At 36.7% G+C, this 24,283-nt stretch overlaps 1 protein-coding gene across 2 annotated transcripts in view; it reads right to left on the bottom strand.

Moving 5' to 3' along the window:
- The window catches only part of LOC135770956 (sialate:O-sulfotransferase 1), a 35,232-nt gene extending 11,385 nt beyond the window's left edge, over window positions 1–23,847 (bottom strand). Inside the window, exons 1-6 of one of the 2 annotated variants that reach the window (XM_065280915.1) lie at window positions 23,488–23,847; window positions 8,481–8,588; window positions 7,889–8,347; window positions 7,588–7,702; window positions 2,127–2,311; window positions 25–146 (exon numbers count right to left, since the gene is read on the bottom strand). In XM_065280915.1, the coding sequence (XP_065136987.1) occupies window positions 25–146; window positions 2,127–2,311; window positions 7,588–7,702; window positions 7,889–8,306 (840 nt within the window). In that variant the 5' untranslated portion in view covers window positions 8,307–8,347; window positions 8,481–8,588; window positions 23,488–23,847. Of the gene's footprint in view, window positions 1–24; window positions 147–2,126; window positions 2,312–7,587; window positions 7,703–7,888; window positions 8,589–23,487 lie in introns of both variants that reach the window. The other variant, XM_065280916.1, reaches the window with a different exon arrangement.
- Between the last annotated feature and the right edge of the window lie 436 nt (window positions 23,848–24,283).

The raw sequence follows: 24,283 nt of genomic DNA, 5'->3' as shown, positions 1-24,283 counted from the left end.
TGATCTGATGAAATCAAGTCAGACCTGATCCATGCAGGTCTTGATGCACCACTGGGAAGTGAGGTTGGGCTGAACCACATGGACCAGAGAAGCGGCTGTTGTGTCATCAGGCTGTCTGAAGCAACCCCGATAGCGAACATTTCTATCTATAGATAAAGAAAAAAAAATGTTAAAGAAAATAGTGCCAGCGTTTATTTCATTGCTCCAAGGTCTGGAATTCTGACGTGAATCAGAAATTAGCTACAATAATTTGAAAACCATTCAGAGCTTTAAAGAAACTTTAAACAGTTCAAGGAATCAAGCCATATAGATAAGGAGGGAAAAGTAAAGTTATTTAAATAGTTGCCATTTCTGAACCCTTTTCATGCACAGCTATGTATTTAGTTTAGCAGGTTCTTCTAGCAAGGAGATGAATGAATCTGCTGACAACCCACAATGTCTTTATTTTACAGACCCATTTCTCATGATAGTCAATGTACCGGGTTTGGAAGCATAATAATGCTATACATTCAGCCCACACAATATACTGAATGTCTGCATAATTATGTCATCATAATAAATGTTTATTGGTATATAACTGTATAAATGTCACAAGCTATTACGGAGCCTGCAGTGCCACGATATAACCGATGCAAATATCCAACCTACGGTGAAACAAACCCGGTTGAATAAAGAAAAACCGATCCATCTCAGATTCAACAAACACCAAACGGACGCTGTGATTAAAACCGATGCAGGTGCATTAGCAATGATACACAAAGAAGCCCTTCATCACCTCCGCGGTGTAAACCAGCACTCCGTGAAACCCCAGGGCTTTTATTTGCCTCTTCAAATAAATAAAGAGGCCTTGCAGAATGCTGTTTGCTTTTGTTGGGATCACAAGATTCTTTGTAAAGGCCTTAAATGAGACACAGCTGCACAAAAACATTAAACAAAACTGGCTATAGCGCAGAGGCAAGCCTCGGATGAGATTGACGGTAAACCACTCATGTGCCTGGACACTAATACAGGAGCCAAAGACATTACTGTCATTTCAATGAAATATAAACAGATGAATCAAAATGTATTTGGACTAAATCAAACCTAAAAATATAAAAAAGAACAAAAAAAGAAGCTTTGCAGGGGAAATCACTTTGAAATGTAATATACGAAAAAGTTTTTGGATATTTTTGGACACATAAACCATATATTTTAAGTTAAAATATATTTCACACTGGTCTACAACAATATGCTATACACTGTAAGAGTCTTCACTGCAGTTCTAATAATAGAAACAGATTGATTTATAAAAAAATTATGATATGGGGAAATGTTTACTATAATGGCTAATAATAATAATAATAATAATAATAATAATAATAATAATAAACTTTATTTTCTATAGCGCCTAAGTAGCATCTCAAAGCACTGTTAAATGTACACATTTACAATTCATCCAACATGTTTATGCTTACAAGCACAACAAATGGTTCTTTAGAGACAGCTTTCCAATTACATTACATTAAGATGTTAAAACCAACAGCCTGAACAATACACAAATCCCTCTTAACAAGACATTACTATCTGGTACAATGAATAGCAATTCCAATTTGGGATACGAAACATATGGTCAAGGTTTAATAGCTGTGTTTGTGAGTGTTGATCTGGGCAGACTCCAGTTGGCCTCAAGCTGCATAGGGACATTGAGTCAAATTTTGAGATCAGACAGCATGTGAAAGCGATTGATGAAGGTACGAGTTTCAAACATATGGCCACATACAGTGTACTGCCAGACTGTGGATCACCTGTAGAAGTAGCAGGTGTGTGTGTGTCTTCATATATGTGTGTGTGTGTGTGTGCGTGCGTGTTTTCTAATATTTATATTAATGACACATTTGGAATGATATTTGACTGCAGGGTAGAGCTGGTTAATATAAATAATATCTTGATACCCAATATTTATGTTTTACTCAGTGATATTTATTTTAAATCAGAGCCATAATTTTAACCAAACAAACTTAGTTTTTCACATAATAAATAAAAAAAGTAAATTTATATAGTACATTTATAATAATTGACATCTGACATATGGATGTGGGAAGTGAAGTTCTGCCCTGTGGTGAGGTAAACTTATTTGAGATACTCACATCTCCTCTGGCCAGGATGAACTTCCTCCACCTTGTAAACAGTCAGACGAGACACACCTCCACAGATGGAGCCTTTCTCGCCTTTGCAATCCAAATTACACTCCTCCTCTTTCATCCGAGCACTTGTGATGCGGTTGCCACAGTAACACTCGGACCCATATTCAAGGCCGGCAAACTGGTACCCGCTGTGTGAAACAAAACATCCAAAATCAGATTAAACTCGTAAAAAAGTCACCACAGATGAATGTAATGTGTTTAAACTCTTTGTCTGAACACAAAACAATTCAACAGTTGTAATAAAGAAATGTTAATGCAATGTTAACTTTGTTTTTTTTTTCTTTATGCAATATTGATTTACTTACATTAATATGAGTAGGCTATAACAGGATTTGGGGCTGTATTCATGGTAATAGGTGTCATTTTTTTCTATGTTAACATACATTTTATGACAAATTAAAGGTCCTGTGTGTAACTTTTAGGAGGATCTATTGACAGAAAATAAATATAATATAACTATGTGGTGTTCAATGGTGTACAGTATAAAGACCTTACATAATGAATCGTTACATTTCTATTACCTTAGAATGAGATATTTTCATCTACATACGCTGAGGTTCCTGTAACTCTTCCCATGCCAGTGTTTTTTAAAAAAGTTGCAAGTCAGCGCCAGCATTTTTTATGATTTTCACAAAAGTTTAATGCCTTTAAATATATAAACATACAATATATCAAATGAAAGAACAGACCATCTGCTTTCAAATAAAAACCTGTTTCATCCTGTCTTTATTTTTTCTCTTTTTATCACCTCTCAAATATGGGTAGGATTTTTCAAAAAAACAAACTTTTGAGCAAAAAGCTGATATAATTGCATTTTTGTTTAAGGATTAGTCCATTTTCTTAAAAGAAAAATCCAGATAATTTACTCACCACCATGTCATCCAAAATGTTGATGTCTTTGTTTGTTCAGTCGAGAAGAAATTATTTTTTTTGAGGAAAACATTGCAGGATTTTTCCCAACACTTAACAGTTTTTTCAACGGAGTTTTTATAGGACTATAAACAATCCCAAAAGAGGCATAAGGGTCTTATCTAGCGAAACGGTTGTCATTTTTGACAAGAAAAAAAAAAAATATGCACTTTTAAACCACAAATTCTCATCTAGATCCGGTCGTGATGCGCCAGTGTGACCCCACGCAATACGTCATGACGTCAAGAGGTCACAGAGGACGAACGCGAAACTCCGCCCCAGTGCTTACAAGTGTGTTGAAAGAGGACCGTTCCTACGTTGTTGTATGTCAACTGATACTAATTAATGTCTTTGTGTCAGTTTATTGTTTACAATGGTCCCCAAATGTGCGTTTTATATATGTAACACGTGACCTCCCTACGTCACTACGCATTTACGTTAGGTCACGCTGGACCGGATCTAGACGAGACATTGTGGTTTTAAAGAGCTTTTTTTTTCTTCAAAAATGACAATCGTTTCGTTAGATAAGACCCTTATGCCTCTTTGGGGATTGTTTAGAGTCCTTTGAAACTCAGTTGAAAAAAAACTGTTAAGTGTTGAGTTAAGTATTAAATGTTGGGCTCTATTAAAGTCCATTAAAATGAGAAAAATCCTGCAATGTTTTGCTCAAAAAACATAATTTCTTCTCGACTGAACAAAGAAAGACATCAACATTTTGGATGACATGGTGGTGAGTAAATTATCTGGATTTTTCTTTTAAGAAAATGGAACATTCCTTTTAGGACTTTTGTTAGAGTTCAGATTTAGAACGATGATCAAAACATACACAAACTTTTAACTGTTTTTGGGCTTAGTGGATGCTTCAGTGTTTTATAAGTTGGGTCAGAGCCCCATCTGGTGGATAATAGCGGAAACATGGATTGCCCTAAAAACTTGTCAATGGCGGGGAAAGAGTCATGTTTCTACAGTAACCCTTAACGGACAACCTGCTCTACAAAGCTTGTTTAATCAAAACGTTGTCTGAGACGACAACACGTTTGTCCTGTGGCAGCTATCGTAGCTTCTCTCTGTGTTTCGAAAGGGAGGGGTGAGCGGTGGTCTGGTGGCAATCTCACCACTAGATGCAATTAAAAATCTACACACTGCACATTTAATATGCAAAGATAAATATAAGCCATTCATAGGTTGATATTCTCTTACATACTGTGGCGCTGTCAAAACATGCTGTTTATTTCAAACTCCTGACTAGTCTGACACAGCAACATTGAGTTTGAAACAGAATTCTACATTTATACGGTAGAAGAAACCTTGTTGAAAAATCAATTCTGTTTAGTGAGCACAGAAATGACTTACTTTACCTTTTGAATAATCCATCATTTTTATTGACCATACCCTAAACCTACTCTCTAAACACACATTCAAAGAGCCCCTGCCTTTGAGCACTGCAACTTTATACGTAGAAAGGTCCCTGAACCAAGCCACTCACATTAAAGCCCTTGAATAAAGAGACCCAGTAGGGATTCTGTCAAAGTCCACCAACATCTCTTTGGCCATCCCAGACTGTAACAGCTGGTGACTGGCTAGCTTGCTGAGCAAAACATGCCTCCCAATATTTGGCCTAAGTCACTTCATAGGGGCCAGCATGACCACAGCAACACGCATTTTCTACATACATCCACAATGAATCTCTTCTGGAAGACAAGATCTAATTTCAAGAAGACCACAATTATATCTGTAAACCTAAAATCCACTTAACTTTGGGTATGTTTGGGGTTATGATTGTTTTTTTGGATATTTCCAGGTTATCATAAAAAGGGGCGTGGCTTGAGAGTCTGACTCCCTATTCTACAAAGTTTTCAAAAGGCAAAGATCTTCCTCCATCTCAAAGCTTTTGTCCTCTGGCCCTCTTGACTTTTCTGGAGGTTGCAAAAAAGGCACAGCACGATTCTATTCGAGCGTGTTGGTGTAGGGCTCAACAGGTATTAGCCTGAGCTCCTCTGCAAATTGTTTCCCTGATCCTCAGCTTGAAACGTGGCATCGGCAGCGCCATGGCAACCTAGCCGGGGACGTTCTCATCTCTAATCTGCAGTCGGAATTAATCGCTCAGTCTGAGCAGCAGACGTGTACCTGCAGAAACAGAAGAAGAGGAGATTTTCTCCCCGCTGCCTCTTTATGAACTGTAATGAGATACGAGATCTCAGATCCATGTCTGCTCGAACAACCATTACAATAATCCATCTGGCAGGTGCTTCCATCTAAAGTGACTTACAGTGTGATGCAACCATCAGGAGACTGTCAACACTCAATTACATACGCGTTAATTACATCAAATCTTCTTGATAAGAAGCCCTTATTAAACAAAGAAGATTGTTCGTGTTTGTTAATAGAGTATTTCGATTATGCCTGAACATTGCAAATGTCATCCAAGTAATTAAATAAGCTCTGAAATGCTGGGAGTAATTACTTGAGATCAACCTGACCTTAAACTTGTTCTCTAGCGGTCAATTATCCACCGGTCTAGAAACTAGAGAAAGCGTGTACTCCATCATGAAGATAGATCTTTCTCCACCAGAAGGTATCTCCAGTAGTACAAGGCAAAATCCAGATCCATTTATTGGACCTGATCCAATTCTCAGCATAAGCTCCACCAGCTGGCACAAGGATGCACACTGTATGCTCTTTTCCCTAAACGCTCTTTCATTTCTTCATGATTGAAGATAAGCGTCTGATTTTAGAGGCTGTAGGATATAAATGTTGCATTTAATTGAAAGAGTACATGGACTATGAAGACGTGTATGCATACTATCTTCAATAATTTGCCTTTTTTACTACTACAATCCAACCTATCCCCCCAAATACGACCAACAGATGTTGTTTGCTAAATTAGTGCCTCTACCGGCAGCAGGTGAAACTTAATGTGTTAGGATATGAAATTTTATTTTGTGGTATGATGACATACATAGGGATATGATTTTCAGTTTAAACTGCCAGAATTTATATTACACATTACACTATTCAGGAATTTAGGGCAAATAACTTTATTTATTTATTATATGACATGAAACACAGCATACAAAACAGTCAAAACTTTTTTTTAAAGTACTTAAAATAGAAGTGCACAGAGGTCCAACAATGGATTTATATGAAGAAAAGATACAAAAGTTATCACAATGTGCTGTAAATATCAGATCCGGAGTACACTCTTTCAAAAACTGCCGCCATCATCTCTTAAAAAATCGCCACATTTTATTTTGTGCCACCATACTTCCTCGTGTAACTACTCATTTAACATTCTTTAAATAGGGAAATCATGGAAGTGTTTGGTGGCTTCTAAATTCATCCCTGTTTGGATCGTAAGGAATGAAGGGGGCTAGGTTAAATGCTAACACATTCACGACACGGGCTAGTGCTGGGCGATAATTCGATAACGATAATTTTACCGATATAAACGTTTCCGATAAAACGATAAGGACAGTTCGATAAGTGATCGATAATGTTTACGCACTGTGCGTAATGTTGCGCGAGCACTTCCGGATGCGGCATGCGCTCTTGGTTTACAATCACAGTGTCAGTTAGACTTGAAGGAGTGGAAGATGAGGCAAGTTATTCATTTATTAGTAGAGACCTATGATTTTCGCGATGCGGATAACGCGGACGGAATCACGGAATCCAAATGCGCGGAAACATTTTCTTGTGCAAACAGGGTTCTTCAAACACAGCAGACATTAGATGTGCAGGATACTGTACTTTCATTCAGCGTCCGCCTTGCGCACTCACACGTCCGCACAGCTTTAAAAGTATATTTACAGGACATTCACAAATTCAGGAAACTGAGGAAAAGCAGCAGATCCACCACTGCAGTGAATATAGTGTTTGCGTATGTGCGCTCCCACAGCAACGTGACACTCTTGACATCCATTTATCAGCGTGTATAGCTCGTATATGTATAACACAAGCGCGATCACTGAACTAAGTTTTCTTTCTAGTTTAAGTGAACATAAACAGCTGTTACTCAGTATATTGAAACTTAAAGCAGTCTGTCTTGGGTCTTAAAGGGACAGTAGTCTGCGGCTTTTGTGTCAGAAATGTGTTGATTTCATAACAAATAGATTTACATTTAATACAGATGCATTAAAACAAGATTTTAGTATTTGTATTTGTCATGTTCTGAATAAAAAGTAGTTTAAAACCATTATTAACTGTCTGGTTTTTACAATTTTCATTCAGGAGCAAAAATCTGCCTTTAAATTTGACAGGAGTAAAGATTTGTTATTTATCATGATAATTATCGATATCGACTGATATGGAAAACATTTTCTCGATATTTTTTTGGGTCATATCGCCCAGCCCTACGACACGCTGTACAAAGATTAAGTGCACGTATTGAAAAAAGATATCTATGTTTTCATTCATCTAAGTTGAGGTAAGAACATGGTAAAATATTGAAAAACTGTGGTGTTTTCCCCTTTAAGCCTACTAGATGCAAATCGAATACCTTTCTGTGCAGGTGTCCTGACACAAGGTGCTTGTCATTTTTCTGAAGTCATAAAAAAACATTCCTTTGAGGGCCCGGTCCTTGGAATCATCCAGAAAGCAGCCGACATATGTGCCTAAGTAAAGAGTAACACTCTCATCAGAAATTCAAAATGTGACCTTTATCTATGCAAACATATGTGCTGCAAAGATTTCGCAGCACAGCTTTGAATTGAGATAACTGAGAAAAAATAATTATCAGAAACAGCCAATTTGTCATTCTGAAAAGCGCTGAGCTCATTTAGTAGCTTGTGAAGTCTCACCTTTGTGTCTGATTTTCCTTTTTGGGGTTACTTTCTCAACTCTGGACAGTTCCTGTTCGGACATCAGGCTGTGAAACCAGCGGCGTCTCAAGTGTCTGATCTCCTGGTTTCGTGAGATCAGCCACTGCGGTCCAGCGTTGTCTTCTGACAGTCCGCCTTTGTAACCCATTCCCTTTACGGTAAGCCGTGGACCCATTATGCCGTAACCTGTCCGTAAAGCTGGGGCTTCCAGGGACCGGGGAGGAGAGGGCAAAGGTGGCAACAGAAAATAACTGCTCGTCCCACGTTGTGACACCACCAATCCATGTCTCTGGAGAAGAAGGACACTTCCTGCCATAATGTAGGCTACGCCGAGGAACAGTAAGATCAGCTGAGTCCGTCGCAGGAAGCGCTGAAGCCTGTAAAAGGGTTTGGCCATGTTGCCTTCCTTGCTATAACCCTCAATCCTATGGTTTTATGCTGTCATTGTTCCAAAAAGAAAAAGGAGGGCAAAGACCGAATCCACGAGATTAATTCTCCAGAAAGCTCTATCACTGATTCCTTATTCACATCCTTTTTAAAAACTCCTCCGGCGAAATATCCTGCCGTTTACCTGTGAGAGGATTAGGCGAAAACTCTGTGCCGCTACATCTCTTGATGACACAGGTACTTGCGCTTAGATGTACTAGGAGCTCTTATGCCTCAAAGACTTCATGGGAACCTGGTGGGAAAATAGAAAGCAGTTAGCCGCAAGTTCACTTTACTTGTTTATTCTCAGATATACCAGAGCGCTGGAGACAAGAAAGAAATATAGAGAGTGTGTGGCAGTTATTCTGGTAGTATATCTCCATTAGGGGAAGAGGCATCGCTGACTGGAGAAGCACTTCCAGTTTATGCTTCTAGTCTTTTATTATGAGCACACAACAAATGTGAAATATGTAACAGGAGGGCGAGGGCCAGAGGCGTCATGCCCATTCAAACTGAGGGGGCACGTGCCCCCTTGGTTTTTTAAGCCAAATGGATTTTGCATGCAACCTGAAAATCAAACAAGCGTCCATCAATCGGTAACTTGTCTTGAGTCTGTTTAATATGCCCAATATTATTAATTCTGTGCTGCATCCTTGTCACTTTTCAGAGATTTTTGCTGTTATGATAGTGTTTTGAACATGTTACATTACTTTCTGGCGGCAAGTGCTGCAGTCAGAGCAGCTGCAGACGTCATCAGCGTGAGCGCGAATTAAAACGTGCAAGAAACGCTCACAACATTTTCAAACCCCAGTACGGTAATGTGCAGTTAACCTCCTCTGTGTAGAAAATGTATGGTTTAAAATGTGACTGTCTCGACGTTATATTAGTAGAAATTTCTAGATTCATCTTCTTGGTACAACGCCAAAGTTCGCCAGAGTTCACGGGGGCGCGGAATCACACATGCTTACATATGAGGTAAAATTTAATGCAATAATGCGTTCCCCTAATAATTTTATCAACAAAATTTAAAAATCATTATTGAACATTAAAATCAATCACGTGGCTATAGATAATGTCATTTTCGTTGTTTATATAATTATGGAATTAAAATGGCATTAATTTCAAAATGCAGTTGTTGTAAAAAAAATGCATTAATGACACAATTGAAACAAGTCATTAAACAAAACTTAAATAAATAAAACATGTTGTTTCTGTTTTAAATATGATACCAATATCATGTCATTATTCCGATTGAATAGTATTTGATGTGAAAGTGAGTCAACACTTTTATTTTGGAGTTTTTTGCATGAAGGCAGGGGCGCTCATATTGTTAGAAACGTAAGTGCCATGGAAAAGACTGAAAGCTCTATAATAGAATTTGTTTGATGTATGTGTATGCACAAATTTCTGTGAACTGTGCACACTGCCCCCTTAAAAAAAATTGGTGCATGACACCCCTGGCGAGGGCAGTAACATTTCAGCTTCTAAATCTGTTGTTGATAATTAACACGTTTTACATACACTGTAAAAATATGTGACATTATTAAGTACAATCAAATTGGCATCACAAGTCATTTGACTTTCTATTTTAAATTTTGACCAGTAAAGAGTTGCTTTAACTGAACAGTAAACTAATTTACAACAACATATAAAGTTGATATTGCTTATTTTGGTGCATGTGTAGTGGTGTACAGATGTGGTGCTTTAGAAAAGTGGTTCTCAAACTTTTTCAGCATGTGGCACCCCAAAGAAAATTTAGGACATCATCGTAAAACATAAAATGTATTAAACAAACCTTAAAAAATACATTGTCTAGTATCCTTATTTTTCTGAGGTTTCACGAGTTTGCATTAACATGTTATCGATAGGGAATGAGATAAAGCATATTTGGCGTGCTTTTCGAGGGGAGGGGTCCGAGCTCTGAATTTTAGCCCGAACCCAGAGTACTCCCCCCTCTTAAACTGGGATAGATGAAGAGTGAGGTGATGGAGTGAAGGAGGGATTCTGCAAAAACTGTCATGGGATAGAGGTGAAGGACAGCTATTTATAGGCACCTCTTCGCTCTGATTGGTTAGATCCCATGACCATGCAACTCCATTTAATTACACAAAATTATAATAAATGTATGTATTTTATAAAATGTCATAATACTGGGGACCCCGTTTAAAAAACATTGCTTTAGAACAATGGTTCCCAATCTTTATCCTTGCTCCCATACAGTATATAACAATCTGTGCTTTGAGCCCCCAACCCTTTAGCATATATAAGCATTAAAACCTGAGGGTTGAGGAGCTCAGATTGTAAATATTATAGGCATAAATATTTTAAAAAGCACCTATTTCATTACTAAAAAACAATGTTATTTTGTGTATTTGGTATAGTACAATGTGTTTGCGTGGTTTATGGTTTAAAAAAGACATTATTTTCAACATACCACAGATTTTTGTAGCTCCAGATTTCACTCTCTTCCTGAAACGCACGAATTTGAAAAGCTGTGAAAATCTGTGTCCCTGATTGGCCAGCTAATCTGTACGTTATGATTGGCCAGAATACCTCTTGACGTCAGCCGGAAATTTGACGCTCCTTACCATGTTTGAAAGATTCTGTTGCTAACAGGAGTTAACTTACAGGCTGTGAATCCGAAGTGGGAGGAATTATGATAATGTCGGTCTTTACTACATCACTAATCCCAGGAAGTAAACTGTTGCCTACAATTTGTGTGTTTGTTGTATAGTCCAAGAAAAGAGATTTACGTTGGAGTTGAAAACTCGCATTAGGGATGCATCGATACCACTTTTTTGGAATATGAGTACGAGTACGAGTACTTGCATTTCAGTACTTGCCGATACAGATACCGAGTACTTAATAAAAAACATGCATAAAATTTACAGGTAACAGCTTTAGTCATATAATTTAACAAAAAAACAAGGGACTAGTTTTCCAGTTTGTTGTAAACTCTGCCTCTTTGGACAACACAAGAGGCATTAACCTCTTACACGCCGCTCAAACATAGACATTTCTCAGACCGTGGTATCGATCCCTGGTATCGGGGGACTTTTAACGAGTACGAGTACTTTAGAAAATGTGGTATCGAGGCCGATACCCGATACCAGTATCGGTATCGGTGCATCCCTAACTCGCATCATCATTTACTTGGGGTTTGTACCATTTGCATATGATTAAAGCAACACTATGTAGTTTCCATGTAAAAACGACTTACAGCTCCCCCATGTGGTTGAAAAGCGCAACAGTTCCTGGTATCAGACACTCTTCTGCAGGCAGGGGGAGGGGCGGAGCTGTGTTTCCTACCCTCCACCGCCACTTTCAGAGTGTGCTTGTAGCAGCTAGGAGGCTGCTCAGGTTGCAGCAACAGTACAATTTGTCCAGTTAAAAGTTGTTCTATCACTGAAATAATTTTACAGACATTATTTAAAGGTAAAAAAACTACATAGTGTTGCTTTAACATGTACTAATACGCACCTACACGCCAAAGGAAATGTAAAAACGTGAATCGGACAATAGGTGCTCTTTAACATTTTACATAAAAGATCATTTTAACTTCCTCAATGTGGCACTGTAAGCATATGATTAAAAAAAGGTATTTTTTTATGAAAAATTACATTTTGGGGCAGTTTCCTAGACAGGGATTAGATTAAAACTAGGACTATGCCTTGGTTATATTAGGACATTTAAGTAGTTTTATACAGTAGTTTATTGTCTTCAGACAAAACAATGGCACTGGTATATTATAAGATCGGTCAGATCAAGCAGATTTTACTTAAGACAACTCAAACATGCATATTAGTCTTAAAATAGGCTTAGACACTGTCTGGGAAACCTCCCTTTTATGCATCTTCATTTGACTTTGAGGCATATGAAAATATCTGAAAATATATTTTATAATTCTAAATCTATTCCTTACTATTTGACTAATCTTGACTCGCTTGATGAACCTTAATCCATGGTAAGAGAAAAAAAATCTTCAAATTATAATTCCTTTTCTCATTGCAATAAACTCAAATGCAGTTTTCTCTTTAGTTGAAATCTGTTTTTTATCTTGGACCGAACGGTTAATACAACATGCAGCACTGTTTTCTTCCACTGATTTCTTGAAGCTTTCAGCCCATTATTTCAGCTCCACTGAGAATCCTTTTGTGTGGCAAAAACTTGAAAAACAAGCCTTGTAACAAGTCTAACTAAACTCAGGGGTGGGCTGTCCCTTGGTTCCATTCATTCTTGCCAATCAAGAGAGCCTAGCTTGACAGAACCCACTATGCGCCCCACATTTTCACCAAGTCTTTTTCATCTATGTCTGCTGGGTGTGCAGAAGAAGAAAACAGAGCCACACATTGATAAGGCATTAAAAGTGTAATCACATAGACCTTATAAGAATGTGGATTTGATTTAATGTGTAAAACTTGAATAGTAAACCATTTTTTATGATGTTTGTATTGTTTCTATTTTCAATTGTGATTCATACTTTGAGGTTAAAATGTCACTTTTCCTTTTCTTATTTTATGAAAGAGTGTTTTTATTACAGATAAATGGGCCCTTTGCAAGTCTGCAGCTTGGGTAAAGAAACATGTTTTTGTCAGTGTACCCCTAACCCAGAACTGGCAAAAGGCCTAGATTTGCATAAAGACTTGAGATTCAGAGGCGGATATTCCTGCCAACAAAAGGCGAAATCATAACTACGAGTGGGCTGAGAATGTCGATCAGCCCCAGGGCTCATTATTCTTCAAGTTATGAACAGTGAGTGACTGCCGTCTGGTAGATTTTTTTTCTCTGCCTGTATATAAAGAGGCTTTCTACAAATCTATGTTTTAAAGTCCACCTATTTCATTGCTAAAAACAATGTTATTTTGTGTATTTGGAATGTGTATGCGTGGTTTATGGTTAAAAAAACACATTATTTTTCACATAACATTCATTCTCTTCCTGAAACGCACTGATTTTGTACAAAACTCATTGATTTGAAAAGTGCTGTTTCCCTGATTGGCCAGCTAATCTGTACGTTGTGATTGGCCTGAGTACCTCTGACGTCAGTCTGAAATGTGACGCTCCTTACCATGTTTGAAAGATTCGCTCACAATGCAATGCTAACAGGAGTTCATTTTCATCTAAGTGGGAGGAATTATGATAATGTCGGTCTTTACTACATCACCAATCCAAGGAAGTAAACTGTTGCCTACAATCCGGTGTTTGTTGTAGTCCAAGAAAAGTGATTCACTTTGGAGACGATAACTCGTGTCATCGTTTAATTTTGGGTATGTACCTTTTGCACACCAAAGGAAATGTAAAATCGTGAATCGGATAATTGGTGAATTTAAAGTCATCATGAAATGGAAGTAGCTGTATCATGACGTATATCTGAGTGAAACTGCTTTTGAAATAAGAAAAAATGTAGGCCGGTGCTTGACCAACTGATTGGATCACTGGAAGTTGGGCTATTCTGCTAATTGCTAATTATGGTGATCTTGAAGAGTGTTTTTGATATAAAATATGAGGGCACATGAATTAAAAAAAAAAAAAACAATGAAGCACACAGATAAGCCATTTATACAAAAAATACAATATTTCATAAAAAAAAATAGTTTTTCATTTCAATTTCATGGTGACTTTAAAAGACAATCATGCAAGCATCGATCAAAATAACAATTATCCCTGCCATATATATTTTTTTATTATACAATGTTATGTCTGTCTTGGTGTGTCTTTGTTTTTGTTTCTTAAATGTGACATCACTGATCTCCGCGCCAATCCCAATTATCCCATAGTTTTAAAAAGGACGCCATAGGGCTGGACAAAAGTCCTTTCTGCAAATTTTTTGCATTTAAACCTGATTTTTGTGTATTTATCATTGTGTGTCATTTGTGTCATATCCATTCTTTTTGTTCTGTCTTTGTGTCACCATTCATTCTTGTTTTGCTTCGGTTTTTCTGTGTCTTTTGCATGTTGATGGTGAGTTTTTTTTTTTTTTTTTTTTTAGGAAAAGCGGACAGGTAAAAGGTCCCTTGACATACATTGTGCACACGCAGCATAAATTATTATTGTACTAGACACACTAGCCTAGGAGTGTATGTTTTGTCTTTGCCATCATACACAAACACACAGTGGGAATAATTTCCTTTAAGTGTTTCTTCCACCTATACCCCTAGACTAGAGAGAGAGAGAGATAGATAGAGAGAGAGAGAGAGAGAGAGAGAGAGAGAGAGAGAGAGAGAGAGAGAGAGAGAGAGAGAACAGAGACACACAGACATACTATACAAATATCTTATTTTGTTTAAATCAGTTGTGGTGACGTGCTCCTAAATAATCACACAAAGCAAAAACACAGATTCAAAATTGGAAATCTGTCAACATAGAAATAATAATTACTCATTGGTTGCTATTCGTGTGTGTAAACGGAGCCACAACACAGGTCTGGGTAAGAGTGTCCCATAAACACATTCAAGGGAATGGGGAGGAGCGGTTTATCTGGATAAAAAGCATAATAACGTTTCCACTTCTCAACAAATTTCAGTGGCTTACAATCTTTACGAGGTGTTATTGACAAACGGACCAAAGTGGCCAGTGTCCCATCTATATATTTATATATGTCTATTGAAGCAACCGCTAAAATTGATAATGTACCGCTCATTCATGTACTCCGCTTCATCTTAACCATAACTACTGTTATGTGTTTAATGTACCACTTCTTATAATAAAATAAACAGCATAATGTACACCCAGCCGGTTGTAATAAAAAAATAAACCAATTTTTGCCAAATCCGTACAGTAGTTCCCTAAAACACGACAAAAGATGAACCTTATTAGCAGGTGAATTTGTCTCGTGACACTTCTCAGCGCATGGCAGCACGCCGCGTTATGTCAACACCCAACAGTGTACAGTGTTACGCTTCATTTGAACTGTTCATTTGGATTACCATACCACTCTGCATAATGAGAGTTATTGTAGAGACAATATCAGCTGAACTAGCATGCTAAACCTCTGAGGACTTTTTGTTGTGCTTGAAACAGCAGCTGTGTTCCCGTCTCACTTTTCGGTAAACGACAGGGAGAGTTTTGCGAATACAGGTAAGGAGACTAGTTTCCAACAGACTTATAAATTATAAAAAACAAATTTAAGTGCGCTAGAGATGTAACCACACTAACGTTTGATGAATACAATGCTTTTATTTCTATAGTAATAGATTTATGTATGACATTTTAAAGCACTCTATGACACAACGTTTTTATTACTACTAAACTGCATGCAAAGGATCATGGGATACTGTGGCAGTGAAGGTCACATCTCAATACATTCAGTTGAGATGAAGATATCTCAGCGTGATTGAATGTAAAAGTCGATGCATGTTGTCACAAATCATTATTTCTGTTCTTCTTCTTAAAGAGCTAGCAATAAAACACCCGTTGACTATTTAACAGCCAGATTCAAATCACTAAAACTAAATAGCTGTTTCCCCAATACAGAGAGCAAAGAGTTGCATATTTTTTTAATGTTGCTTTAAAATTCTGGGTTCATTTATTATAAGTACTGTATATGGTATATTGATGTCAGTTTATTTTTATGTTCTCTGAAACAAGACCTAAAAAATGTCACTTTATTCAGCTGAAAATAAACCTGAAATGCTGGAGATGTGAGTTTTCATATCGGTTAACCTTGGAGTATGACAGTCTTCGTGTAGTTTTTCTTCTAATATAATTCACTGTAATTCATGGAGCCAATGTAAGTGGTGCAGTGTATCGCAGGACCGCGCATTATATAAGTTTGATAATGAGTTTTATTGCAATAAGATATAATTCGATAGTCTTACCTTCTATTTAGCTATATTGTGTGCCTGCTGCAAGTCGTATTCATTTTCACACAGAAACAAATACATTCATAAGTAATAACAAAGCCACGGTCATTTCTATTTGCACAGGTGCCATTATCTGTTCTGGCTAGTCTGATAGCTTGGAGGTGCATTTAGAGGACATTAAGTTCAAAAGCATATTATATCATATTGTTGTTGTATTATTCATTTTATTAATGTTTCTGTTGGCATAATATGCCCAATACCTCATCCCGCTGAGTGAATAGCAGCAAGTGGGTCTAAACCGGTGCACTAATTTGTCTTCATTTGCTTTCCCAGCATGTTATCATCTTACTTACACCAGGGTGACCACACTTCCATCACGGAGTCTCATAGGATTGACCCATGGAGCTCTTTTGGCTAAGCATCTTGCCACCATCTCTCACCATCTTGCTTAACAAGTCCTTCTTAGCACTTTTGAGTACAGCATTTCTTGTTTTTTTGTAAAAAATATGTCTAAAAAGGTATTAAAGGTTTTGAATTTCTACAGCGATCATCTTGATTCTGAATATTGTCACAGCGGGACAGCAGACGTGTGACAGATTGCTTGCTGATCCCCTGGCCTGCAGTGAACCCAATCTGTTCTCCTTTAATGTTTTTTCAAGGCCGAGTCTAAGAAAAGAAAAACTGTTCAGATGATGCTATTAATCTGTCACAATATGAAGCGAAATTTAACTTGATTTTTTCTCCATTCGAATAAGCAGTTCGGAAGTCTTGAAATTTAGGATTTATTTTTTTTACTTGCATCTTGAGAACGGTTAAGTAGTATATTGCAGGGCTAATGGAGTCTCAGAAAGTCTTTATACTCAATGTGTGTTTCATATATTCTGTCATATGTTTTGGGTAATAAATCACAGGCTTCAGAAAGTTGAATATAGTAATAAAAAAGATATAGGAAGACGCTTCTAGCGGTTCACTGATTTGCAGTCTGTGAGTGAATTTATATTAGTGCATGAAAAGTTCAAGTTTATTTGTCAAGTGTACAGATTGTCAGTGACAGTATTGTACATTAAAATGCTTAATGTGAGGCACAGCTTAAAATAAAATAGATTATAAATATCCCAAATGAAGTCATTAAAACAGTAGTCCCACAAAATGGAACTCCTATTTGTTATTTCAAACCCATTTGCTGTAATAGTACCCTGGAACACACTTGTTGAGTGTTTGTTGATTTTCACGCTGCCAAAAGATCTCCCGCAAATTATTGGAAATGTATAATGTTTTTCCAGAGAGTTATTAATGAACAAATGTTTTGGTGGCATGTAAGTACATTTTTTCATAATATGTTTTTTTTTTTTCGGTTTCTAAGTTGGGTGTGTAAGATACCAAATCCAATGCTATGCCATGCAGTGTCTTGTTGACAAAAACATAGCATCGTTTTGAAATAGGTCTGCAGCTCTTAGCAACTTTTTTGGTGGCCTTGAAAATATTTTGACCCTGTGATTGCTGGCTGCCAACAAAATAAATGTGCCTGTCTTATCAAAAATCGCCTGTCTTATCATTGAAATCATTATGAAATGAATGGCTAAAATCAGACTTTGATGCTCATTATCTTAGAATTAGATTTTTGAAACTGTAGTATGGTTATAACAGACTGGGTCACATAAAAAAAAATATGTTTTGTCATAATTGTGCTGCTTTTTCTCACATATTTAGACATTTGTATCCATTTATAATTGAACTATTGTTAGAAAAGGGCTGGATGAATACAGTGTGGATACCTGTCTATTATAGACAGATATATAAACAATATCCACTTCAAGTATATAGACAAAATAGTATTGAAATATTTGCCTGAAAACTTAATTTTTAGCAAGTGTTACAACTGACCCCCTGCCTGTTACAATTAACCCCACCTATGGGGTAAGTTGTAACGTTTTCACTTCTGTCACGTTTGGTGTAATTGTCCAAGAATGGTAAGTACTAGAAACAAACTTCAAGGGCTCTATCTTACACCCGGCGCAATGCAGCGCAATGCGCGACGCAAGTGTCTTTCGCTAGTTTCCACCCTAATTTTCACGTTTAGCGCCGCGTTGTTTAAATAGCAATTGCATTTGCGCCCCCTTTTGCGCCCATGGGCGTTCTGGTCTGAAAACGAGGTGTGTTCAGGCGCATTGTTGGCGCGTTGCTATTTTGAGGCAACTAAAATAGACTACGCCATTGACCAACAAAAACCTGGTCTAAAGTCTAAAGTCAATGGCGCAATGTGTTTTATGTTATTTAAAGAGCGCATTAGTAAAATGCGCCTAAACACGGGAGGACAACGCGGGTTTGCTTATCACAAGGTACATAATGCGCAGCAGCACAAAAATGCTTTTAAATATGAAAGATTAAAGGATTGAATGTAAAAGATTATTATTGAATCTCTTGGACATAAATGAGGACAGATTATGAGACGTTAGAAGGCGCAAAGAGCTGCTTCACCTGCAGCCTGCTAAGTAAATAAATGCTTTGCTTTAAACAAATGCGTCTGTTTTTAAATGTTTTTTTTTTAATGCTACCTCACGGATTTATTGTCTATGATGACTCTGTACCTGTGGATATGGTGAGATGAGAAACATTTTTAAGTAATGCTTAAAAAAACTCTTTGCTAAAAAAAAACGCTGTCCAAAGTGCTGAAACGTGAGGAGAGCCGTTTGTAAATTCTTTATCTCCTGTTTATTACAAATAAAGTATTTTTAGAGTACAAACCTTATCTTACATGCTTGTAAATAATTTTTTTGATGATATTGGATAGCCATACATTAAAAGCAATTACAAGCCTGCTTTTTACTTCCATGACTAAAAGAAAACGGGTTTTAAAGGTTTTGATAAAAAAATAACAATTTCAATACAAGTGAAAAACAACACAATTATTTAACATTAATCTTAAACTGGGGATCTTCTTCCTCCGCTTATTTTTTCAGTTTACAAAGTCCGTCATCTAAATAGGGATTAGACATAACGCCAGCGCAACTAGCTTTTAAAGGGGATGAGAGCAGAGACTCTCATTGGTTTATTGCACGTTACGCCCAAAATACTCCCATTACAATAGGACCTACCCTTTTCGACCATGCGCTCGGCGCAAAATCCATTTTTCCCGTCGTTAAATTAGCAAAAGTGGATTCGGACACGCCCATTTAGATGTTGCGCTGTGCGCTTTAGACAATGCGCTTAGATCGTTAAAATAGGGCCCCAAATGTTCATTTGTAGCAGAGATGTGTGTGCTGCTTGTGTAAAAATATAATAAATCAAACTTAAATATGTTTTAAATGATTGATCCAAAACCAAAAAGCATTAGGTGACTTTATTTCATATATTTCAAAGCCATCTGATAGCTTTTGATAAGAAACAGGCTTAAAAGTCAATATTCACTAATAATCCCTCTTTATTTTTTTGTATTTTCTTTAGTTTTTGATGCTAAGTTTCATGTGAGCTGTCATTGTATGGCAAGAGTCATGTAAGAATTAGAGAAATTTGTACTATTCCTTGAAAAAAATAACAGCATACGCTTAATAAATAACATGATTTTTGGTAAAAAAATAGAACACTTTCTTTTTTAAAGAAATATTCATTTGATAATTAACCCTTTAAAAGCTCAGTTTTAAATAATTTTATAGAGAAAAAAAGAAGAAAAACAGCCAATTTGCTTGTTAAGTTTGATGTCATGCAGTGCTTTCGTGTCCAACGGATCTTAAATGCCATATGGAAATAACAAAAAATTATGCTAATATGCACTTGTATCATAATGCAAAACTACAAAAAACACCTGATCCAAATTTTTATCTCCATGCATAGCAAATTCCGAAATGACCAGACATGGACTCATGGGCATAGATTTTTTACGAATTATTAATATATTTCAGTTAGAGATTTTGCGAGGCTGGAAACTGCAGTGTACACTGTAAGTTTATAAATGTTTTGCTTAAATGTGTCATAAACGGCTGTTTAAATAATATAATCTATTGAAATGAATGTAGGCTTGGACTCAGAAACAGTATTCCTTATGTCATGACTTAACAAGCGGATATGTTATTCAGTCAAACCAAATTATTATCCCAAGTCTGCCGATATTCTGACAAAAACATGTCTGATCTGATTTGAAACTGAAAGACTTATTTAAGAATCATCCTTAATGCTAATCCAAATCCTCTGAAAGAGGAATCTCTAGCTGTGAGCTGAGCCGCAGGTGATTGTCAATCACTTTATTTGCAGTCTCCTCAAACTATTGATCGCCCACTGCAAGGATTGATTTCACTGGAGCGTTGAAAACCTCCGTACAAATTGAAATGTTTATTTGTTTTTAATTCACATGATTTTGCCTGTAATCCTACTAAGCTTTTCGTTAAAAACCTAAGATTGCTGTGTGTGTTGTGAGGTGAGAGAGACAACTATCAACATATTGAAGAGCAAGCTATACTATTAAGTGTATATGTATGTGTATACAAAGTGTATTATTTTGCTGGGTGACATACAGTATTTACCGAACCCTTACAGTAGCAAGATAGATGAAAGCAAAATAATAATATAAATTAGACATTGTATTAAAATTTTGTTAGGAATAGTCTTTCATTTGCTTATTTATGCTTTGTGTTGCTTAAGGCACATTTACATCTGCAGATTTACAGCCTGGCTGTAAACAAGGCACTATGACTAAAATTCGCTCAATAAATGCTGGCTGATGCCAAACGTCGGCCCCTGGACAGTGTTTATTGACCACTAAACTACAACGGATATGTGCACAAAATATGTAGCTGGGGTACTGACACCACAGTGCTTTCAAGTGATAGTTCACCCAAAAAACCTGAATGAGTTTCTTTATTCTGTTAAACACAAAAGAAGATATCGAAAAAGTATGGTAAGCAACTGACTTCCATATAGGGATGCATAAAGATTAATCTCCAGCAGAATAAAAGTTTTTGTTTACATCATATATGTGTGTGAACTGTGTATAATAAATATGTATATATTAATATGCAGACATGCATGTATAATTTTAAGAAAAAAATATGTATATATTAAGTATTTATAATTATATAAAATATAAATTATACATAAAACAAAGGTGTATACACATGTAAACATTTCTTAAATATATACATGCATGTGTGTGCATTTATCTATACCAAGTTATTATACACAGTTCACACACATATATGTGTGTTCACAACTTATGAATTGTTATGCATCCCTACTTCCATAGTATTTCTTTGTCCTACTAAGGAAGTCAATGGGCTACCATCAATTGCTTGTTTACTATCATTCATCTAAATATCTTATTTTGTGTTTAACAGTACAGTATAAAGAAACTCAGATTATGAACAACATATGGGTTATGACAGAATTTTCATTTTTTGGTGAACTATCCCTTTAAAACCCACAGACCACAGATAAATGTAAATGCTCTGTGGGCCTCTCTTAGGGATTTGAGCAAGTCCTGGCAACCGCAACACACGAACACTTAACACACATCTACACGTACAGTAGCCCTCACTGGAACAAACTGTAAATACTACATTAGTGTTTCCTTGCATTGTGTGAACAAGCAATACTGCATGACTTTAGCAAGAAAACGGCATTGAAAATTTTTTAATTATTTTGTATAAGATTGTATATTGTATTGGATTGTAATATTTAATATTTTTTTTACTTATTTTTTTTGCTGCTGAAAGTGCATGTAGTAGTTTTTAATTGTAAATCTTTTATAAATTATGTGAATCTGTGCAGACTACTGTATGGTTTTACCTAATTTCACAGTCTAGTCTATTCAAATGCTTATACTGCCTGAACTGCCAATATTTACATGGACTAGGACTGGGCGGTATTTACCAGAATTCATATCTCGGTAATTTGGGGATGGATGTCGGTATACAATAAATATCTTAGTGTTTTCTACAAGGTGTTTACTTGCAAGTCACAGTCTCATGTGCGATGTCACCTTTAATAAAATAATGCATCAAGGGTTTACCTTTCAAGGCTTATCAAGGGGTTCACCTTTAATAAAATAATGTATCAAGGATAATCATGGATTACCTCCCTGTTTAAAAATACATCTGCACAACATCCAAAACCTGGTTGGAAAACTTACATCTGACCTCAGAGAACATTTCTGGCAAAGCTTCTGTTGCAAATGAGGGACAATTTGGTATTGTTTATGTATTATCCCATATCCCGCAAGGAAAAAAATACCAATATATTACCAAAACTCAATATACCGCCCAGCTCTAATTTAGACCTGATCAAGGCTGTAGTAAAACACTTTGACTGCTTCAGTTACAGTAGCTGAGCCTTAACTTAAAATATGTCTTGCTGTAATTACTAACTTGACCTTGTTGCCAGAGAATTAATCACATAATGAAAACCTTTGAGGCTTTTTGTCAAAAGTAAAGGTCTGCTGGGTATTTTAAAAACTTTCCATAAAGTCAAGAAAATGATCAATGCACCTTTAACAGCACCTTTTTTGAGAGCAGGTCGAAAAACACTAGCACAATGAGAGTTCTTTGACACAGAGACCCCCTGATACAATGTAATCATGAAGGATTATGTATTCATTCAACTCTATAGCACAGATGCCACTCTTGAGGTCAGGTTGGTTGCCCCATTGGCGGCAAATGTATGCTGCTGAAAGGTCAACCGTGACAAAATGATCTTGATTAACCGTGTGAGGCATGAATTCTGAAGTCTGCCTCATTAACAGTCGGTCTGAATATATTCCACATTCATAGCTATGAAGAACTAAAGATATAATGATGAAGAATGAGAGGGGGAGACCTAATGAAATCTATGCCATCTGCACACACTCAAGACACATCAGTGCTGCCGGTAAGACTTATTTCACCTTTTATGGCAAAATTATTCCAATACACTGTTGAATTTTTTTTTCGTAAAACGTTATTTGTGGGGCTATATGGTTCCATGAAGAACATTCACAGAACCTTTACGTTGCACAAAAGGTTCTTTGTATTAGAAGAAGTGATTTCAAGAACCTTCGACTTCAATTTTTTACAAAGTAACTGTTATGACCTACCACAAGAGCAAGCTTAAGTCTTCTTCTGTGTATTTCTTTAAAGTCATATTTTACTCATGGAGATTTAAGTGAAACTGAAACATTTTAAGCACTGTAACAAAACACGACTATTAATTTGCACAAGACAGGTTTGCATTCATTTTAAATCCCATCATACAGAACAAATATATAAATCCATTAAAGTTCAATTGTATGTAAAGCACATAAACTTTGCGATACATTTAAGGCTATGAAACGTGTTTACATTGAACCCTAAAGAAATGCATTTTAAAAGAAGATATTTCCCTTACCTCCTTTACCTCCTGGCAATGAAGAATAAAGTAAACGACAGCTTACAAAAGCAACAATGCGCACGCATTGCGAATCTTCAGATGTGCTTGTGTTTTGAGACTCGTCTTGACGAGCACGAGCAGTCGCAACAAGCATCTCTCTCATCTGAAGCGAGCCGCATCTCACTCTCTTTTCGCTATTTTGCTCCACTTCACGCGTGTCACTAATCCTCTTGCGTTTTCTTATTTCGCATGGCTGTGAAACCGCTATAATCCTTATCTAAATCCTTGTTGTGTCCCCATCGCTGTGCGGTCCCACGTTTCTTTGGGAACGCGCACAAGAGCCCAGCTGTTTTTAAGTCGGACAGCGCTGCCGGTGTGCGCATGCGCCGAAGTCGAAGGGACCAGACCGCACCAGGGGAAGAGAGTTCGGATGAAAAAATAATCACTTTGATGCAAACCACGATTGTATGAGCTGTGAATCACTTCAAAACACTACATTTGATGCCCCCACTAAATTTTTACACACTAAAAATATCATTTAACTTGGCATAACAAGCAAGTATTTTGTTATAAACATAACCAAACACTAAACATATTTAGATTTTTAGTTCATTTTCACTGTGTTTACATTTTAAGTAGGTATTGATCGTCAAGCACTCTAAAAATAAAATCAAAAAGTAAATTCATCAGATTGTAGTATATTGATCAGATTATATTATTCGTGCATACACAGAATACAACTGATATACTAGACACCGGATATCCCTATACACCATAGCATTGTCTTTGCTCTTTTATTTGAACTTGTAAACAA

Source organism: Paramisgurnus dabryanus, chromosome 8, assembly GCF_030506205.2.
Source record: "Paramisgurnus dabryanus chromosome 8, PD_genome_1.1, whole genome shotgun sequence".
NCBI lineage: Eukaryota > Metazoa > Chordata > Actinopteri > Cypriniformes > Cobitidae > Paramisgurnus > Paramisgurnus dabryanus.
Note: the sequence above shows the minus strand (reverse complement) of the source record. Positions and strands in the feature narration are given on the sequence as shown.